At 40.2% G+C, this 22,983-nt stretch overlaps 1 protein-coding gene across 1 annotated transcript in view; it reads left to right on the forward strand.

Moving 5' to 3' along the window:
- Nucleotides 1-14,284, forward strand: part of LOC126419127 (solute carrier family 35 member G1) — a 611,097-nt gene extending 596,813 nt beyond the window's left edge. Inside the window, exon 7 of the mRNA XM_050086230.1 lies at nt 14,064-14,284. Coding sequence (XP_049942187.1) covers nt 14,064-14,187 — 124 coding nt within the window. The 3' untranslated portion in view covers nt 14,188-14,284. The remainder of the gene's footprint in view (nt 1-14,063) is intronic.
- The last annotated feature ends 8,699 nt before the right edge of the window (nt 14,285-22,983 follow it).

Raw genomic sequence — 22,983 nt, forward strand, 5'->3', positions numbered from 1 at the left:
AGGTTCCATAAAAACTTAATTGTGTATATGGGTAGTTCATCCATACCAGGAATCAAGAATCTCATAGTTTTTTGCCCATTAGCATTATAAATACTGGCAGGATATTGGTCCTGAGAATTCAAAGTCATAGTCAAAATCTTTATAGAAGTTCCTGGGACTAGCATGGACATAAAAAATGAAGTGACCAAGGGCTTCAGTTTATACACTCCTGGAAATGGAAAAAAGAACACATTGACACCGGTGTGTCAGACCCACCATACTTGCTCCGGACACTGCGAGAGGGCTGTACAAGCAATGATCACACGCACGGCACAGCGGACACACCAGGAACCGCGGTGTTGGCCGTCGAATGGCGCTAGCTGCGCAGCATTTGTGCACCGCCGCCGTCAGTGTCAGCCAGTTTGCCGTGGCATACGGAGCTCCATCGCAGTCTTTAACACTGGTAGCATGCCGCGACAGCGTGGACGTGAACCATATGTGCAGTTGACGGACTTTGAGCGAGGGCGTATAGTGGGCATGCGGGAGGCCGGGTGGACGTACCGCCGAATTGCTCAACACGTGGGGCGTGAGGTCTCCACAGTACATCGATGTTGTCGCCAGTGGTCGGCGGAAGGTGCACGTGCCCGTCGACCTGGGACCGGACCGCAGCGACGCACGGATGCACGCCAAGACCGTAGGATCCTACGCAGTGCCGTAGGGGACCGCACCACCACTTCCCAGCAAATTAGGGACACTGTTGCTCCTGGGGTATCGGCGAGGACCATTCGCAACCGTCTCCATGAAGCTGGGCTACGGTCCCGCACACCGTTAGGCCGTCTTCCGCTCACGCCCCAACATCGTGCAGCCCGCCTCCAGTGGTGTCGCGACAGGCGTGAATGGAGGGATGAATGGAGACGTGTCATCTTCAGCGATGAGAGTCGCTTCTGCCTTGGTGCCAATGATGGTCGTATGCGTGTTTGGCGCCGTGCAGGTGAGCGCCACAATCAGGACTGCATACGACCGAGGCACACAGGGCCAACACCCGGCATCATGGTGTGGGGAGCGATCTCCTACACTGGCCGTACACCACTGGTGATCGTCGAGGGGACACTGAATCGTGCACGGTACATCCAAACCGTTATCGAACCCATCGTTCTACCATTCCTAGACTGGCAAGGGAACTTGCTGTTCCAACAGGACAATGCAATGTTTGGGACTGGATGAAGCGTCGTCTCACGCGGTCTGCACGTCCAGCACGAACGCTGGTCCAACTGAGGCGCCAGGTGGAAATGGCATGGCAAGCCGTTCCACAGGACTACATCCAGCATCTCTACGATCATCTCCATGGGAGAATAGCGGCCTGCATTGCTGCGAAAGGTGGATATACACTGTACTAGTGCTGACATTGTGCATGCTCTGTTGCCTGTGTCTATGTGCCTGTGGTTCTGTCAGTGTGGTCATGTGATGTATCTGACCCCAGGAATGTGTCAATAAAGTTTCCCCTTCCTGGGACAATGAATTCACGGTGTTCTTATTTCAATTTCCAGGAGTGTATATATAGAGAAAGGCGATTTAATAAAACATTTTTATTTACTTACTGAAACATGACTACAACTTAGATTTTGTGTTTCCTGCAGTAATATTTTTCGATTATGCTGTTGATGGGTTTAGACTGGAGTATAAGTTCTAATGTTAAAAAGATATTTTTTATATGATGTAATAACAAATTTTTTTCCCTTTACTTGTACTGTGAAACCTGGCTTCTTACCAAATTTCATGATTCTAGGTCAATGGGAAGTAGCCTACACATTTTGATGAATGAGTTTGCAAGTATTAAAATATGCAACATAATGCAGTAACTTAGAAGCTTACATTTATTACACTACCATGAGATCTTTGACTGTAGTATGTGACATAAATTTCAACTTATGCCTACCCACTCCTGAGAAAAAGGATTTTTAACAATTGGACGGACAGACAGGTGGAAGGCAATGTGTTCCTATAAGGCTTATGCTTTTGCCAATTGAGGTATGGATCCCCAAAAACAAAACAACTATTTTCAACACTATCAAAATACTAATATTGAATGTTGATTAATGATGCATCAAAGCATAATAAAGATTTAAACATCTACAGAGACAAGGATTCAATAGTGAAGGTTCAGCCACTCAGATGATTCCCTTTCATTGTGAGAACCGTATTTACTTGAATCTAAGCCGCACTCGAATCTAAGCCGCACCTGAAAAATGAGACTCGAAATAAAGGAAAAAAAAAATTCCCGAATCCAAGCCGCATCTGAAATTTGAGACTCGAAATTCAAGGGGAGAGAAAAGTTTCAGGCCGCACCTCCAAATCGAAACAAAGTTGGTCCATTGTAATATGAGACACAATTTAGGTCGAATGAATGACGATACAGCTACAGTAGTTTGGTTCGAGTCGTAAGCTTAGCAGTTAAGCTTTACAACGTAGCCATTGCTATGTGTCAGCCGCTCCGTCCGTATTTATATGGGTACCCTTCCTTTTTCACGTGCTTCGTCTGGTTTGAATCGATTGCTTATTTTGCTTTGATCTGATAAGTGCCGTTTTCTTTGTTATAGGTGTTTGCGTCACTCTTAAGCTGAAAATGCATTACTGCACTGTGTCATGCATTGTTTGTCGCATTCTGATAGTGCGTGTTTACGGCCTGTCGCGGCTCGTGGCATGGCTTGCTTTTGTGCGCGCTACCGCCGCGTACAATTAAAAAGAGAGAGAGAGAGAGGAACCGTCTCATTAGCGAAACAGTGGCAAGAGACTGCTATTTGTTGTTACTTACACTGCTGCTTTCTTTGACAATGATCAACAAGAATCAAATAATAGACTACGTATGATAGAACATGTTCTGAAAGAGAGTTAGGCGAAAATTTTTCTCCGTTTGACAATCTTTGCGGCCGCTTCTTTATTACATCAAATTCTGCACAGAAATTAGAGTCATCTTAGATTTAAAAATCTAGTCCCTTGCCATGCTTCATTTCTGACTGTATCACTATTAGGCATAAGAATAATACGAATATAAACATGACACGATACGTATATTGTTCCGCGTTTGCTGTTGTCTCACTCTAGTTTCGTAGTTTATTAGGCAGACAGGTTTTAATGAGATAGCAGCAAACACGGAAGAATACATGGCAAAATGTTTATATTCGTATTATTCTTATGGTGAAGAGAATACTGTGTGTGATTCAAATTTCATCAGGTTGCTATTAGCAACCATCTCTTCTCACAGATAGGAAAAAATTCAGAACGTAGAGTTGGCCATATTGACAAACTTCCCCGAACAGTCTTGCCAGTCAGATTTTCGTAGTACACTGAAATTGTGCTACATTCGAAGATGAACAATACGGAATTTGTATTTACTTCGTTGGATAATGTATGAAAATGCAGTGGTCGAAACTCGCGGCGGAGAAAAAAAGCTTGTCTTCCACTTTTTTTTAAAAAATTTATTTACTGACGCAGAGGTTTTGGCGCCAGTATTTATCTTTGTGCCTACAAAGCATGACTGCGTAGCGCTACATATATTCGACGGCAGAAGTTAGTTGTGGTGGCACGTACCAACATTTTTCATAACTTCTGCTTGCTTTGCACTCGATTCTAAGCCGCAGGCGGTTTTTTGGATTACGGAAACCGGAAAAAAAGTGCGGCTTTGATTCGAGTAAATATGGTAGTGAAATGTGAAAATCATGTGGAGATTTGTAGGACACCCTTTGGCTGAACAAGCTGAGTCTTTTAGGAGGTCCATAAGAGCTGTCCTCCATAGAAATCATGCACTGAAACTTCTGCTACATGAAGCTAACTGGCATTTGAAGCTAGTTACTACCTGTTTGAAATATGTCACTCAGTATCAACAGTTCCAGAAAGTAATTATGTAAATCTGTTTGCAAAAGATTGGGAATGTGTCCTGATAATTTAAATTCTGTAAACTATTATTAAGAAATATGTTTCAATAGGCTTCCAAGGTTCTTTATTGTACTGCCATATCCAGTCATTGAAGGCCAACGATATTTTGATGAATAACCATTCTGCCATCATCAGGTGGTGCTGAGTTGATGATGAGTCTGCTGCTTGCTGGTGGTATTTATGCCTGCCAGTCCCAAGGTCTGGCTTCACCGGCCCCATGCTGTGCTCAGTGGTGGGAGCAGGGGGTCTCAGTTGCTTTCTGACCAGATTCTGCTTAGTTGGAAGTCCATGTCCCTGTTGATTAAATTATCATAAATTTCAATTGCTTATTTGAAAATGGAGCCCCAGTGGACATCGCTAAAAGCAGACTGATGCCTAGCCAAGGGCAGCCTCCTCTCACCAATTCTAGCAAATTTGTTCATGGGATACTTTGAGGACAGAATGCTGGAAACTACCAAATTAAAACTTATTTATTTCTTTCATTGTGTTGATGATACTTTTGTTGTCTGGCCACTTGGACCTGAAAACTACAGAAAATTTTAGGATATCAGAATTCCATCCATGAAAACATTCAGTTGACCCTAGAAATAGAAAAAAAATCTATCAAACTTCCTTTTCTTGACATCATAGCCCATTGTAGGCCCAACAGCTTGCTTGCCCACAGCGTACACCATAAGCCTACACCTACAGATTCATATCTCCCTGCCTCCAGCTGCCATCGACCCTTGCGGAAGAACAGCATGTTTAACTCTCTAGTACACAGGGCATACTCCATTTCAGATGAGCGAAGTCCGATGGGAGAGGTGTGACACCCAGAATCTGTCTTCCAGCAATTGACAGACTGACATGGCCCTGCAATGCACAAGCACCAAAGAACAACATAGAGGCCAAAAACATGGAAGAAGACGATAATAAGATGGCTTTCATATCATTTGCTGGCATCAAAAATTGACAAACTGCTGCAAAAACACCACATAACACCAGTTTTCCACTCGCGAGCCAAAATAAGAGCTCTATTAGGGACAAGGAAGACATCCTAGCTCTCAAAATATGGGAGTGTAGCAAGTTCTATGCGAATTCAGAAAAATTAACATTGGACAAATATCCACACAATCAAAGCTCAGTGTGCAGAACATGAGCACTACACCTGCTTAATGCAGCCCAAAATGTCTACAGTAGCAGAACACTGCATTGAAAATGTACATAAAATGAATTACCCACAAAAAAAGTCTTGGCTATCACTGACAGATTTTGGGACTCAACTTTCAAAGAAGCTATTGAAATCCAAATGGCTGATAATTTAATTGAAAACATCTGGATGTGAGATGTGAGTGGGGTGGAAGAGAGAACTGATACTCTTCTTCCCAACATGCAGCCGCATCCCCTCCCTCCTTCCCCCTCCAAACACAAACATGCGCATGCACACACACTCACAGCACAGTACAGGGCCAGCAAAGCCTAAACTCTGGATAGGCAAGCATAAATGCACCAGTACGCAGCAGACACATCATTCTATCTGCACCACCTGTTGACAATGGAACGGATATTCACCAAAATACCATTCGCCCTTGATGATTGGATCCGTTAGTACACTTGAGAACCTTGTAAGCAGTGTATATGCCAGGAAAGCTTCAGGTCCCGTGTTTTAGTATATATTTTGGGATGGCTTTGTGACAGGGGTTTCAACTACAAGATGTATGTACATTCACTGCAAAAAAGCTCACTTGTACTTGTTATGTGCAAGTTTTGTCTAGCTCAGAAATAAACGTAGTCAAGATACTTCACATATAACGTGTAGACAACCTCCAAGATGGTGCTCCCCGGGCAACGCTGCAGTAAAATGCAACGGCAAAAAGTCTACACAATTCCGGCGACCGGACGCTCAAATGCCTCCTGGCCCACAAGAAGGCAAACGATTCAGAAGCGGAATTACTCCACGAAGATGGTGAGAGTGTGCCACTTCAATATAGAAGGCTACACAAGGACGAAAGGAGAAATCCTTGAAAAAATTGTAACAAGAGAAAGAGTAAGTGTCGTACTCTTGCAGGAGACACACCTGACGGATGAAAACATCAAACAATTATGCATACCAGGATTCACCAATGTGGGATACTCAGGACACGACAAACATGGTATGGCGACCCTGGTGAAAAATGAGCTTCTAGGAAACCTCGAGAACAATGTGGAATCGGTTCCACAAGCAATAGGCATTAAACTGGGAGAGATGACAATCTACAATGTCTACAAATCACCTTCGCAGCAATGGCCTATAGGAATCTTACCGCAGGCTAATCATGCAGCAATCTATGCCGGTGACTTTAATTCCCAGCAAACCAGATGGGGATATCAGAGATCCACTCCGGAAGGCGTTGGTCTAAGTGACTGGGCTGACAACCAGGACCTACACCTCCTGTTTGATCCCAAGGACAGAGCGTCCTTCAATTCAAAAGTATGGGGTACAAAGACGACACCTGACCTGACCTTTGTCACACGCGGCAGAACAGGTGTACCAATGCAAGCTACAAGAAGAGTCCTCGAAGCTTTCCCACGGAGCCAACACCTCCCGATTATTGTGGAGATCGGCCTTTCCATCCCGATCATAAAGAGCCCCCCGATTCCATGGTGGAATCTGAAAAAAGCAGACTGGGGGAAATATAAATCTTTTATTGACAAGACAATAAATCGAATACCACCAAGTCCAGAGAACTACCAAAGGTTTGTAAACCTGATATATAAAAGGCCCTAAAGGCTATCCCCCGAGGGGCCCGGAGGGAATACATTCCTTGCTGGTCAGAGGAGTGCGAGTCATTGTTAGAGCAGTATGAGAGGAGTGGGGAGGACGAGACTGCAGAACGACTGATCAGCACTATGAACGAGGAACGTAGGAACAGGTGGAAGATGGCAATGGAGAATCTGGACTTACCCATTCTAGTAGGAAGAGCTGGGGTCTACTACGGAAACTGGGTGGTTCCACAACACCACGAAGATCGACCGCGGGTGTGGGCCCATCCGAAATAGCGACTGCCATGAAACAGACCTCCAAATTACGCCTGAAGACTGAGGAGAAGAAAAGGATCTCCAGGAACCTAACCAAGGAATTAGCCAATAATCCAACTAATCTAGATATTGTCAAAGCAGTAGACGTCGAGGAGATTACCCAGCCCCTAACACTAATGAAAACAAGGAAAGCAGCCGGACTTGATGAAATCCTCCCAGAATTTCTGAGGGAGCTAGTACCCATTGGGAGGAAATGGATGGCCAAGCTCTTCACGGAATGCATTAAATCAGGTGCACTCCCGAAGTTATGGAAAGAAGCTAAGGTAATAGCGGTACTGAAACCAGGGAAGGATGGAGATAATCCAAAGAACTATAGACCGATCTCACTGCTTTGTACCTCTTACAAACTATTTGAGAGAATATTACTGACCAGACTAGCACCATACATTGAGGCGAACCTCCCGGACTATCAAGCAGGGTTCTGTGTGGGAAGGAACTGCTGTGAACAAGTTTTGTCCCTTACAACATATATAGAGAAAGGCTATCAGAACAAGCTGAAAATGGGCCTGGTATTAATAGATCTTACATCAGCCTATGATACTGTCTGGACCGAAGGACTACTGCTCAAGCTTACTCGAATTATCAAATGCAATCAGACATACACATTACTAAAAAATATGCTGACAGGCAGGAAGATCAAGGTCTATCTCCATGGAAAGAGCAGCAAAAGCATGGTCATAAACAATGGCCTGCCGTAGGGGTCAGCCCTGGCGCCGACCCTTTTTAATTTATACATATCTGATATGCCGAGCACCAGGTCGCGTAAATTTGCGTATGCGGATGATCTGGCCATCGCATACCAAAGCAAAAATTTCGAAGATCTTGAAAAAACATTGAATGCGGACCTTGAAGCACTGAACACCTATTACCTTAAGTGGCATTTGCATCCCAACCCCAATAAAACGACCAGTACCATAATGCACCTTAAGAACAGAGCTTCAAGCAGGAAACTACAGCTTGCCCTGAATGACCGGCATATCAGACATGAAGATAAGCCCAAATATCTGGGAGTAAAATTAGACTGCACGCTAACGTTTAGCTCCCATCTGGAAGACACCAAACAGAAATTAAAATCTCGAAATGCCATTATGTCTAAACTGGTCAGCATTAGCCCTCGTGTACAGCGTGGCTGAATATTGTTCACCAGTCTGGGCGAAAAGTGCGCATGTAAATAAAGTAGACACGCAATTGAAAGAGATGATGAAAATTATCTCAGGCACACTTAGGGCTACCCCATGTGACTGGCTCCCAGTCCTTGCCAACATAGAACCCCCTGATATAAGGTGCTCCATGGCGACCTCAAGAATATATAGGAAGATCGTACACAATCCAGAACTCCCTGTACACCAAGACTTATCACCCATCAACAGGCTAAAATCTAGGTCCCCCTTTTGGAAGATTGGCAGGGAATTACAGGACTTCGACCCAAAGCTAGCCTGGGGAGAATCATGGCGCAAAGGGACACACAAGAACAAAAAGCTTATCAATGACCCCAGCAAGAAGATAAATGGTTTTGATTTCCCTCAGAAGCTCTGGGTTGCCTTAAATCGCCTTACAACAAGCGTGGGAAGATGCAAACGTCTAATGAATAAGTGGGGACTTGCAGAGAGTCCCGTGTGTGAATGTGGTGAAATCCAGACAATGGACCACCTACTGGTGTGTGAAGTGGTAGGATATAGTGGTGAACTGAAGGACATACATTACCTGCCTGACCTAGCCATAGATTGGCTCAAAACTATAAGTAGCATTGTGTAGTGTTGTAATTTCCTGGTGGATTGTAATGACACTGTAATATTTGCCTTGTATATGCCGAACGAATAAATAAATAAACATATAACTAGTCTGTGCCCTTCTCAGTCATCATAAGCATTTACCAGGAGGGTGCACATCAGATCCCAAGGTGCAAAGAAATGCTTTTTCATATCTCACTGAGAAGAAAATGCTGAAACATCTGATGATTGACTCTAAAAAATCAGTCAATTGTATGATGTAGATGGGAAGAGGATTATGTCAGATCACAGAACAACTCTAAAACTTTTGCCCATTATTGAGAAAAACATATGTTTCTTTCAATATGATAATATTAAAGGTTAGTGATTTTAAAAGTTTGGGGTTTCTCTTGCTTCTGTAAGTGATGACATGGATTTATTTCTACAGAAAAGATTTATGGCATGAATGTTATGATGAAGTCATTCATTCATTCACACAGTGTGCTCTGTAACTCCTGTAATCTCTTCAAGGATGTGGAATGGATCAAGTTATGTATGCTAGCAATAACTGCAAGGTAATATTTTAAGCAATTCAACAATGAATTATGGCCAACGCTAATGGTAATGATCTCAAATTAATAACTGTGGGAACCACCATCTAGATTGCTTTGTGAATGTGTGTGTATATTAGAAGAAAAACAGCTGCCTTGAAGAAAGACACCAGGGGGGCTGGTGCAGTGGTTAGCACACTGCACTTGCATTTGGGAGGACAAGCTCAAATCCCCGTCCAGCCACCCAGATTTAGGTTTCCCGTGATTTCCCTAAGTCACTCCAGGCAAATGCTGAGATGGTTCCTTGGAAAAGGGCACACTATTTTCTCATTCTCTTGAACTTGCACACCGTCTCTAATGACATGGCTATTGATGGGATGTTAAACTCTAATCTGCTCTTTTGTAGAAAGGCGCTACTCCTCCTGTTACAATACTTAGCTGCTGTTTTTATCTGCTATTTCATACTAAGTAGTTATGTAACTTCACTGATTTCAGAGATCATTACCAGCTGTCTATGTACAGTGAAAGTTAAAAACCTATTTAATGTGACCAGTATTGTTAAGCAGTATTGACTCCAGAATGCAAATATTATGTTGTATGGTGGGAGTGGGTAATAAGGTACTTTTTGTTTTTGTTTTGAATGTACAGAGTTTTTCAATTTTCTGCTTGATATCTACAAGAAACCAGTTACAGACTTTTGCACCAGAATATAAAACAACATTCTTAGCCCTTGACAGGGATACATAGTATGTATCAAAACAATTTTTATTTCTTCTGTTGTGGTAATGAATTTTACATTTAATCTTTGGTGCTCTCTTAATTTTAATCATTACTGTAATACCATTATGGAGTAAATGTATTGCCATTTAAGTGTAAGAAACCCAAGGCATCTGAAAATACTTCTGCAAAGTATTTGATTATTTACTTTACATAATGTTCTCAGTGCAGACTTCTGCAGGAAGATACACACATCAAAAAAAGTTTTGCATTACCTCGGTTCCGAGAGTTGCAGAACCTGTACAGAAAATTGGAATAGAGATCAATGTAAACATCATTTTGCCCTTTTTATTGCTCATGAAAACCACACATTGCATGTTCTATTGCCAAATAGCGAGACCTTCAGAGGTGGTGGTGCAGAGTGCTGAACACACTGTTACCTCTAATACCCAGTAGTATGTTCTCTTGCCTGTATTTGTTGTGGCATACTATCCACAAGTTCATCAAGGCACTGCCAGTCAAGATTGTCCCATTCCTCAAAGGTGATTCCGCATAGATCCCTCAGAGTGGTTGGTGGGTCATGTCATCCATAAACAGCACTATTCAATCTATCCCAGGCATGTTCGAAATGGTTCATGTCTGGAGAACATGTTGGCCATTCTAGTCGAGCGCTATCATTATCCTGAAGGAAGTCATTCACAAGATGTGCATGATGGGGTGCAAATTGTCATCCATGAAGATGAATGCCTCACCAATATGCTGCCGATATGGTGGCACTATAGGTTGAAGGATGGCATTCATGTATTGTACAGCCGTTACGGCGCCTTCCATGACATCAGCCCCACATAATGCCACCCCAAAACATCAGAGGACCTCCACCTTGCTGCACTCACTGACCTCAGGGCCCATCTGTACCATGCTGCATGGTGTCATGGCTGCAAAGATGGACCTCACCATTGATGTCGGGATTGAAGTTGCACATCATGCAGCCTGTTGCACACAGTTTGAGTTGTAACATGACGTCCTGCGGCTGCCTGAAAAGCATTATTCAACATGGTGGCCTTTCTGTCAGGGTTACTCCGAGCCATAATCCATAGTTAGCAATCATCCACTGCAGTAGTAGCCCCTGGGCCGCCTGAGCAAGGCATGTCATTGACAGTTCCTGTCTCTCTGTATCTCCTCCATGTCCAAACAACATGGCTTTGGTTCACTCCGAGGTGCCTGAACACTTCCCTTGTTTAGAGCCCTTCCAAGTACAAAGTAATAATGTGGACATGATCGAAGTGTGGTATGGACCATCTAGGCATGGTTGAACTACAGACAACTCGAGCCGTGTACCTCCTTCCTGGTGGAATGACTGGAACTGATCGGCTGTCGGACCCTCTCTGTCTAATTGATACTGCTCATGCATGGTTGTTTACATAATTGTGTGGGTTTAGTGACATCTCTGAACAGTCTAAGGGATTGTGTCTGTTGCACAATATCCACAGTCAATGTCTATCTTCAGGAGTTCTGGGAACTGGGCTGATGCAAAACTTTTTTTGATGTGTGTATTTTCTTCAGCATTTGAGTATTTGCCCAAGAACATTGTAACATGAGACAGGACTGAGTGAAAGTATGCTAAATATGCCAGAAATCTCATCTATAGAATCACCACAATCAGAGATTCTTAGTTCTTAGAAGATGGAACTGTGCCTTTCAGTTGTCTTAGCCACTTGGTGGGTGCCACCATCATCTGAATGCCTAGAAATGTAATGCCAGAAGTTCCTTTAGTGAATGCATATTGATCTCTGCTTTGCTCTCTGTAAGATTGTGTTTTTGTAACTGCATAATATATGACTGTGTAACATTAATAGTTAAGCTTTTAGGGTGTTCAGCCAAGTTGATGATCCCATTATACACACAATGTTTTGATGACTGACCCACTAATCTTCTCCAGGTCTACAGTTTGTGCTGTTATGTATAATCACTGTCTGAAGTCAAACAAAATTGCACAGTCTAGTTGTAGTCTGTCTCTTCCACATACAAGTGAACAGCAGTTGAAAACATACCAGATACCAACCCAGATACCAACACAAGCAGTTGCTATAATAACTAAGAAGACAGTATGACAGTGAATGCCTGCTGCATAGTGCTTATCAGGAGGAGGTCTCTGGTAGATGGTGCAGTGGATGCTGTGCTGTGTGCACAAGTCATGAGGCCCACCACAGGCAGCCTCTGGTGGCTGGCCCATGCAGATGCCATTGGCAAAATTTTCAAAGTGGAGTATGCTGGTGGCCTGGTGCTGCAGCATGTATCAAAATATTATGTACAAGGTTACAGACCCCCTCCTCTTTGGATAGAAGCATTGGGACACCTGTTGCTACACCCATGGCCTCTGTGGCAGACATTGCAGGTGATGGCAGTGGCAGAAGAAGATTCTGAGCCGGGACTGATGAACAGTGGTGGAAGTGATGCAGCTGTGGGCACATGCGGCAGCCACTCCCCCATGAAGTACCATAAGAGAGGACTGTTGACAAGGGGTTTGGCTGCACATCAATGTCCCATTCCTCAACATGTTGGAACTATGCTGATAGTGAAGGCATTAGCCACTCAGTCTGGGGCACTGGGGGTGCCAGTGTGGAAGTATGTGCAGGCACTGACTGGCCCAGCTAGTGGTGGAACTGCCAATGGCAGTGAAGCATTGTGAGAAGGCCTGGCTACAGGAGTAAGGGCTGGACCCCAGAGGAGAGTCAGGATGTGGCAACATCTACAAGGAGAGTGGATTTGCCCTCACAGAAGGGAAGTCCTGTGAGGTGGAACCAGTGCTGAGAGAGGAGGTGGAGGCGGAGTTGGAGATGGTATCAACAGTTTCAGTGTCAGATATGCAGCCCTCACTGTGGCATGAGGATGCAGCTGGTCATGGTAGCATGCCACCAACCTATCACTGGTGCACACCACACAGAAGTGGCGATCTCAGTAACTGTGGACCATGGTCAGAATCTTCTTCATTGGTGGCTGAACCTCTGAGCCCAGACCACAGAGCTAGGAATGATCCATAAGGAGAGCCATGTCATTGTGCATTGGTGGGATGGCATGAGCAGATGCAAGAGGGAGCATGGCTGGCCATCTTGGAGCATCTCAGCTGAATTCAGATCTTCCACTGGCATAAACCTATAGGAACTTGAGAAATGTGTTAAGAGTCATCCATGGAGGAGTTTGCGACGTATTTCTTCATTTGAACCTTGAACATGCGGATGCGATGTTCTGCCTTACCATTAGATCGGGGGTGAAAAGGAGGTGCAGTAACATGGTAAATGCCTTGAGAGGGTGCAGAAATCATGGCATGTCTGACACAAACTGTCTACCATTATCTATCACAAGCAAATATGGCAGTCCTTCACTCAATGTAATAGACTGTATGACCATGAATGATGTCAACCTGTCCAGGTGTACTTTCAGTTGATCATACCCAGCCACTGGAATAGAGCACTCATGGAAAAAATGCTGCTGTGCTTTGTATCTCAATGTGTGTGTCACTGCAGGCAGTCTGTGGTGGCCAGATTGCACATATGCCATTGGCAGAATATTCAAAGTGTAGTGCACAAGCAGCCTAGTGCTGTGGTGCACATCAAAGTATTACATACAGGGTCATAACAGAGTCCAGGCAGTGAGTACACATAACAGCACAACTCTGAAGATGACGACTGGGTTGGTCAGCAAAGTATTTTGCTAATATTGAGAATAACTGGGAATTAACAATTTGGCTGAACAGTCAAAAGCACACCACTGAACAAACCTGCTGAGAAAACCTGAGAGATCACAGGAGATACTATGATGGACTTGCACCAGTTACAGGTCTATTTCACTGCTCTCTCTTTGGGGTCAGTGCTATAGATGTATTTGTGTCCTTTATTGGTATATTTGTACCATCCACAAACCTTACTGATCTTGAAGAGTTCCCGTAACGTCTTTGGTGAACAACTTTTGTAGTCAACAACAGGTGAGATATGAATGTGGAACCCCACACAATGAACCATTTACATTAATCTTACAGATAATTCAAAGGCAGTTATAAGAAAATGGACAATGTAGTCACATGAGCATAAATGGTAGGACCTTGTGCTACTTGTTGCAGATATAGTGTGATGGGTGCTGTGCTTGTAACATGCTCTGTGTTGCTCACTGGCTTACGCCGTTGGGCGCTGGCATTACCAGAAGCGTCACCTCTGCGACGGCGCCTTGGGCTCCTTGCTAGGTGAGGCGAGTGCAGCTCACAAGCACAATAGAAGACTGGATTCGTGATGGATGTTAAAACGAGGGCATCAGTGTAACATTACACTGATGGCTGTTGATGGATTAGTGACATTTATAGTTGTGACACAAACTAACTATTCTACTATCCAGGATGTGATAGATGGTGATTGTGACTATCAGATGAACTATTCAAAGTGTGGCTGTTGTTGCACTCATCTACATTTATACTGGATTGTTGCTATGTTTTAAGACTCCTGATAAAGTGATTACACTTTACTAAGTGTGCACAGTGTTCAGGCATTACCTATCTCTGTGTGCATGTTTAAAATAATAGTAACTTGTTCTGTATTGTAGCCTAAATAACCATGTTATTGTATTGTTGTACCATGAATGCATATTGATTTTTGGTGCTATTGTTTGGGAAACTACTTTCCAGCTTTTCATGAAAATACTATTAATACTTTACCTTCAAGTGTGTTTCAACTTTTTTGACACATTTGCTATTGATGGGCAACATTTTATATGGAAGCTGGCATAACAAAGATATAAACTATTCATTATACTGCTTCACAGTGCTGTGTGATTACATCTTCTGTTAACAGTTTTCGGGAAGCAATAAGTTTAATGACTGATGTTGAGATAGTATATAAGCTCAAGAAGCTGAATCATATTGTTTTAAATCTTTACCTGGTAAAATCATCTGACATTCAGCAATTTGTACAATGGCTATAAATAAACAATACTCAGTTCTCGTGATGAAACCTGAAGACTGAATGTAGAGACAATTAGGATGTCATATTAGGGTTATGCTGTTGGCTTTTCCCTGCAAATGAGGCATTTAATTGCCTTTAGAGTGTCTACTACAGTTCTTTGAAGGTATTATTTTGCAAGAAGGTCATTAAGAGATGGAATTAAGTGTTATGTCTAGTTTATTATTTTGTGGCAGCATCTATGCAGATATTTTTAATGGTTAAAAAGACTGATTTATTTCCTGTCTATTTTGGTGGTAGGTTAGACCAGAGATAGTAATCAGGAACTGGTCTTGCATATGAATTGATGAAGAGAACTGCAGTTTGCTATAACTTTTTAAGTATATGGGCTCCTTCCAAACAAAAATGTACTCTTCCACATAGCACTATATTTGGTGGCAAACCATGGGAAGTATGAAGCATTGGATATATTTGGTTCAATTGTAAAAGAAAAAAAGGTAGTTAATACACTATGTCTGTAAGACTAGATACTCTGAATAATTAAACTTGTTTGCAGCTTGCCTGATACATCTGAAAACTGCATGTGATTCTTCAATACTGGTAACCTGTTTTTGAAACAAAAACTGATTAAAATAAGTCAAAAGAAAGGACAAAATAAGTAACAAATATTTTATGGAGTATGCATCTATTAAAATCTCATAGGGAGTGCGACATTATTTCACAGTTTCAAATACTAGCTGAACAATGAGATTTGATTGCTCTATTATTTTTTAAATCATTAGATGTGAATCCTAGTATTGTCCCTTTCAAAAGGCTGTGACCAGTTTCAGCTATCATTGTCCACTTTATGATTGTGCCCCATCTGTTGTGACCTCTTTGTCAATGGGATATTAAACTTTAATCTTATTGTCTTCCTCTTTAGTATGTACTCTTATAAAAGAGAATGGTGGAATGAAAACACTTCATCAGCCTCTGACTGCTCTGTTACCAAACTATATATGAGAAATCAGCAGATAAACATCAAGATGCTGTAAGCAGTATTGGTGCACATTCCTTTTGCGATAGAGACAGATAAAACTCTTGAGTTAATAACTGCATGATACCATTACGTAATACCTGTTTGATGAGTTCAGGATCCACCAGCAGACATAAAACTACTATGTGTTGCCATCATCTTCATAGAGGATGATGAATACATTTTATTCCTCCTTATTTTTATATTTCTTTAGCCACGTAGCTTTATTTATAGATTATTTATGTGCAGTATATTTCTATATCATATGGTTCTATTGTCTTGATCTGCTTTATGAGAATGCAAAAATTGATCCAAGTCTGGAAGTTATGTCATCTTATGATAAATAACATAGCAGTCTTATATAAATGAAGTCCAAAGTACACCTCAACTTCTCAATGAAACTGAACTAGTTCCTTGATGAAGTCTTCATTAGATGACATCCGAACCATCTTCCTGTAGCAGGGAAGCTACAAGATTATCATTCAATATAATTATTATGTTGAAAATATCTTATCAAAGGCAATGTATGCTTACAGAAGGGGACCATTGCATACATTTATAAGTGTATTATTGCGGTAAGGATACCGACTGAATTTATTGACAGTGAATAAGTCTCCAATCACTGATGTAATTCCTGTCAGATATTGTCAAGTTTATGGAACATGAACAAGCAGTAGGTTCCACCTACAAAAAAGAAAGATAAGTGAGAAGTTGCACTCACTACAGAGATGAAGGGGTAGTACTGTGGCCTAAAAAGGTGCTTAGAAATAAATATTGACTGTCAGTTTAATGCAGTAAGCAGTTTCTTTGAGATAGAGAAGAGACCAACCAGGTGCATGGCAAAATAGACAGCAAATAAGAATATGGGAATAGGCAAACTTCTGATTTCATAGGGATTAATAATCTTATTTTGTAAGGAATGGGTGCAGGAAAGATGAGAGACCATAAAAAGAACCATTGGATGAAAATGACTGAAACATAAGAATGAATACACAGAGACATGATATTAATGTTAGAAATAATAAACATCATCTCATGTGGATGGAAGTGACAGGGGTCATTTGTATTGAAAATAAAGAATACACAGAGAAAGATACTAAGAAATATGCTCATTTAAATGACAGACTGAGAAAAATGAAACAAAGGAAAATCTAGGCTGGAATAACAATAATGCGAAAAGGATAGATTGCTATTGACCACATAGAGGCGGTGTTGAGTGGCAATCAGACAACTTGAAAAAAGACTCCTAGATATTATTATTAGTGATCAGACTAAGCCCTTCATGCAGCAGACACACACACACACACACACACACACACACTCTCTCTCTCTCTCTCTAGCATATACGACACCAATATGTGTCTAGTATTTATTATGATTACTTTGCTTCATTACAATATTTATTCTTAGGTTCTTAAGATCCCATTGCCTCTTGATTCTTCTCTCCATTTTTGTCAGTTTTATCATGAGGCCTATTGCTTCACTACTTTTTTGTTTCATACTCTGTACTGAGTAGCTGACAATTATGTTGTGGATGGTTGAGTGTGACTTGAAAGTTGACAGTAAAGACTTGTTTCATGGGACTAGCCCAAGATCACTGCTTCAGGATTCCAAAGTTTGATACTTTCTCTGAAGTATATACCTCTGTTTCCTCTGACTTAAAGCAATATTAGCAACTTTGCTATTCTCAGATTGCTATCCCATATTCTATTCACATCCAATTTTCCATTAATATTCTTTACATATTTGAATGAGTGTCTGTGTGAGTTATTGATACTGTTTGATTACTTTTATTTACTTACTTGCACTTCTGCTTGATTCACACTTCTATTTGTTTTTAGTCATCTCTGTCACCGTACATTATATTTTCATATTTTTTGAGCTCCTCCTATCAGTCTGTACCTTGTATTACCACCTATCCTGTCTTTATTTATCTTTTTTCAACTGTGATTTATATTTGAGCTGTTACTTTCTTCCCTTATTTGTTGATTACCTGTTGCTCATTTGAGTACTACAGAACTTGAGTATAAAGTACTGTAACCCACTGTTATTTCAAATTCCTTTGTTGCACTTGTGTCCCTATATGATCTGAGCAATTGTTCCTATCCTTTTGCACTTTTACTTTTTTTCTTCCAGTTTTTGATGTTTCTTATCTGCTTCTGGCTGATTTCTGCAAATAAAAGAAATAGTAATTTTGGTTTTAGCAGTTCAATGGTACAAAGTCATTTTATGTTTTATTTCATTTAACTTACTGCTCATAATGTGTATTACTATGCATATTTTTGAGCTGTTGGAGGATATTTACACATATCTTGTTTGCACATAAAAGGTATAAAAACATTTTCATACTTTGAAGTGAAGATTTTGTTGGCTAACCATGTGAATGTACATTGAAAATGTAATCCATGAAGGTGACTTGTGTCTGATTATGTAGGAATTCTATTTTCAAGACAAATAAGCCAGCTATCCTGGCTGTGATAACTGTTAACTGATTTAGTCACTACTACAGCACTTCATTGCTATTAAAATCAGATCATATTAGGAAAGAGTGCTACAACTATGAGTAAGTTGCCTAAAATTTGGCTTACCTCACAGACAGAATCTTGTAGTATCTGATGAAACTCATGTACATAAGTCTTAATGGTTTCAGTTAACACCATGCATAAAATTTACGACATTAAAACTCTGTATCAAGCTCTGCAAATGAAAGTTGCTTCTCAGACTACTTCTTCGAAAGAAGGCTTAACGTACTCCACATAAATTTTGCTACTATTATCAATTCAGGTGAATAACTGGCTTTCTTACATGGCTTTTCCCCATTGAAAATTCCTCAAGTTTTATTAAATGCCAGTTTACTCGTATTTGGCAGTGAGCAGTAAGCAATACATTATTGATTATTGTGTGTTTGTTTTTCTTATCATTATTTCTGAAAGCTCTACATTGTAAAGGTATTTCCTTCAAACTAGAAAATGGATATTAACAAAAACATATATTTTAAGGCTTCAATGAAAATCACATACAAAAAGAACAGTTTTTAATGTATACAGGTAAGAAGTATATAGTGGCCTGTAATGTTGAAAGTATTTTAATCTAAGGGAAATGTATTTTATAAATCATGTGATGCTGAAGGTGCTCATACATTATAGTAATAAAATAGCTTTTTAATATTTGTGTAATGCAGGGTGAATTTTTTGATGCTCAGCCAATTTGTTACCTACATACCATCTAACTTGTTACCACTTGAACTCAATCATTTTGTAACATCTATAGTACATAAGAAACAGTGGTGTTGCATAAATTACAATCTCTCATTTAATTGTTATGTAGTTCACCAGTGTTGAATGACTAAGAGTACTTAAAATTGTGTGATGCTAACTTGCACAGTCATGCCACATTCTTAAAAAATCATTTCATGATGCAGCGTTTTTGAATACTTCGGTGTAATTTTTGATGGTCACAGTTGTATTCTTCATGGCTATTCCATTTACTGCTGTGATTTTGTAGTTGTACTAATAACACAAATTATGGCAACTGAAGTTCATACTTTCAATGCAAAGAATGTGCACATGTGTGCAGAATCAAATCTGTGATGGTAAGCATTTATCATTTTTGTAAGAACATTGTTACAGATATTGTAATTTAGTATTTTTTTATTCTTGCTTATGTGCAAATAAATAGGGAGACAATAATAACTAATAAATAAGAAAAAATGTTCTTATCTTAAAAGAGATGGTACTTTGTTTTGTACATTGTCAGCGGTGTTTCTGCAGAGTCCTGAAGCATTGAATCAGGTGACTGAAGTCTCTACAGTGTGTACAATTGTGGTTGTACTGAAACAAGTGCCAAAGGTGAGATCTCAGTTCAAGAACAGTATTTGTTGGTCTTCAGAGTTATGTTAATATTATGTTCATTATTTATTTTATTCAGTTAAAAGGAAATTTTATTGTTACATTTCAAGAACTCATTTTGTAAATTTCTTTCAGTAGCACTGGTAACTATGCAACAGCAACTGGACATGAAGCATGAGATAAAGTATTTGAAATTGCAAAATTTTTATTTCTTTGTTCTAAGATTGCAAAACAACTTGTTTATGAATACTTAAGAGTATTTTAATACAGTATGTAATAATTTTATATTCCTTCACAAAATATCTTTGAAAGATATTTTCCATTTTTTGTGACAACTAGGTAAAATCGGCCCAAGGAAAGGTGGCTCATAGGTTTTTTCATGCAACTCTCAGTCTAACTGTGAAAGCATTTTGCTTATCACTACAAACAAGATGTTGATCAAAGTATAGTTTTATGTACCGGATGAACAAAACAATTTCATATTAGCTTGGCACAATATTTAGTTCAGTCTAATGAAATGTAAATGGTCCCCCAACTCATGCAGATTTTTTCAAGTACCATTATTAAATCCTCCAAACATAAATTAGCAGAAGGACTGATAAATGAAATTTTCACTAAAACAAATTGGTTACCTGAAGCTGGGTTGTCATTTAACTTAAAAAGATCTGTTGTTATAATTCTGTCGAAGACAGGGTATTACTTTAACAGTAATAGTTCAACACAGAAAAGTTCCAACATTTCTGGGTTTTAACATGAATAAGAACATTATAATCAAAATCTTCTTACATGCTTAACTTGATCCCATTTTATTTTACAAGTAATTGCTTGTTTTGGTGATAAAGAGGCAAGGAAGCTGATACTTTTTGGTTTTTCATTAATTGATGTTACAAAGAAGAATGTTCTAAACAATTTTATTCCTACATGTATTCAATGAAAAAAATTTACAATGAGGATCACACATCCTCAAGCCTAATATTAACTATTGTTCCATCGACTATTCATACTAACAATAGCTTTGCAGTAAGTTCCTCATTTATGAAGTTTAAAATAACTATTAAAATACTGTTATGTTTACTGATAATACAAGTGTAATGATTAAGTACTTCAATTCAAACAAACAAGACACAGCCCAAATTATAATTGTGGGTAAACTAGCTCACAGGAGGTGTCACAGCAATGTATTATCATTTTTTAACAGACAATAAAATCCTGTTGGTATTGTTAACAGCCAGTAATGAGCATGCAATGATTGAGACACTACGTGGAAAATTTTTCAGAACACAGCTGGATGACAAGCTGTGATAGAGCCAAAACAGATCAATGCTGATGAAGAAAGTCATCTTAGCATATTTACAACTTAAGTTATTTTTAATTGTGTTGATTTGAAGACAAGAGTGCTAATGAATTTTGCATTCTATTTCTCTTTGACGTCCTATGGAATTGTCTCTGAAGTAATAAAAGGATATAAGCAGTCAAAGTACTGGATACAATGGATAACTGCATGCCTGCAGAGACCTCTTCAAAGCTCCTGGAATTCTAACCCTATGTTAGTAACACTTTTTCTTTACAGTGGAATTTTTGACTCACTATAAAGCAGTTTCTGATAACCTGTGATTAATGTAACCACAACACAAGACACTAAAACAGAATTTCAGTGTAGACCTTGTCCCCTCGTTGAGTGCTCTGTAACTGTGGGACGTATCCCAGTGATCAGTACACTGGACTCGCCTTCAGGAAGATGACAGTTCATATTGGCATCTGGCAATCCTGATTTGGGTTTCGTATGGTTTACTTAAAAGCCAGGGCAGTTCATTTTTAAAGGGCATGGCCAATTTACTTCCCCAACGTTCCTAAATCTGAGCTCATGTTCATCTTTAATGATATAATAGGCAATGAGAAGTAAAACACTAAGCTAAGCTCTTCAATAAGCCCTCATAAGGTGTGAAGTAGAAAACTGAGATTCACTATAAAATAAAAATAACATATTCAAAAAATATATTTTACTATCTTCATGTACAAATTAGTTCCCTAGACTCGTTCAAAGACCGAAAGTTCTTGTTAGCTGTTTGTTTGTTAACAGTTCTCTATATTTCCATTTATACTTTCTAAATCGTTATGAAGTGTCTGGCACTGTATAGTTTTTAGTGTACATTATATTTCTTCATATTGTATTGCAGTACTGCAGACACACAAAAATAGATCACATTGCATCTAGATTTCCCTCGAGTTCGATACTCTTTCGGCTGGCTTTTGAGTGACCTAGTCCTACCCCCAACCTCGTCCTCAACTCTAAATCAATCCCTCTCTCTCTCTCTCTCTCTCTCTCTCTCTCTCTCTCTCTCTCTCTCTCTCTCTGAAAGACAAGAGTGCTAAGATCCATTTTTATATGTTTAAACTCCACTCCTGTCCTCATTCTTCCCCACTTCACTCTGTCTACATTCTCACTTTCTTCTCTGCCATCTTCCTATTCCATTCTTCTGTCTCCAAGTTTCCAGGCCTATTCTCCATGCCATAGTGAACCACGCACAACTCCGTCTGCCTGCACCAGAGCGAGCTCAATGTACCAAATTCTTATTACATGAACTTACTGCTATTCCCTCCCATCCACCAGTTACCTTTGCCTCCAGTCTACCTCTCTCTCTGCACCTACTTATCCCTTTGCTCTCTGAACATGACAACTGCTCATCCCTGTCAAGATGTAGTTAGTTAACTAATTTCATGTTCCATGGATCATTTGCACAATTAATGGTAATCATGTGGAATGAGTCATTTTGCATTCACATTACATAGTTATATGTAAATAGACTACTTGATGATCATTAATTAGTTACTTCATTCTTTCTTTTTTTAAAATACAGATTTGAGTTAGTATTTCACATCAACCACACATTATAAAAATATAAATTCTTCTAGGTAATAGGAGAAGTTGTCAATGAAAAACACTTTTGACTTTGCTGCCTACCATACATTTTATATAATGTGTATGTGGTCAACAATTTTTGCAGCAGTATTGTACATCCATTTTAGTGGTAAAGACTACCTTAATACCGAGCGAGGTGGCGCAGTGGTTAGACACTGGACTCGCATTCGGGAGGACGACGGTTCAATCCCACGTCCGGCCATCCTGATTTAGGTTTTCCGTGACTTCCCTAAATCGCTCCAGGCAAATGCCGGAATGGTTCCTTTCAAAGGGCACGGCCGACTTCCTTCCCCGTCCTTCCCTAACCC

This window comes from Schistocerca serialis, chromosome 9 (genome assembly GCF_023864345.2).
Source record: "Schistocerca serialis cubense isolate TAMUIC-IGC-003099 chromosome 9, iqSchSeri2.2, whole genome shotgun sequence".
In the NCBI taxonomy this organism is placed as follows: Eukaryota; Metazoa; Arthropoda; class Insecta; order Orthoptera; family Acrididae; genus Schistocerca; species Schistocerca serialis.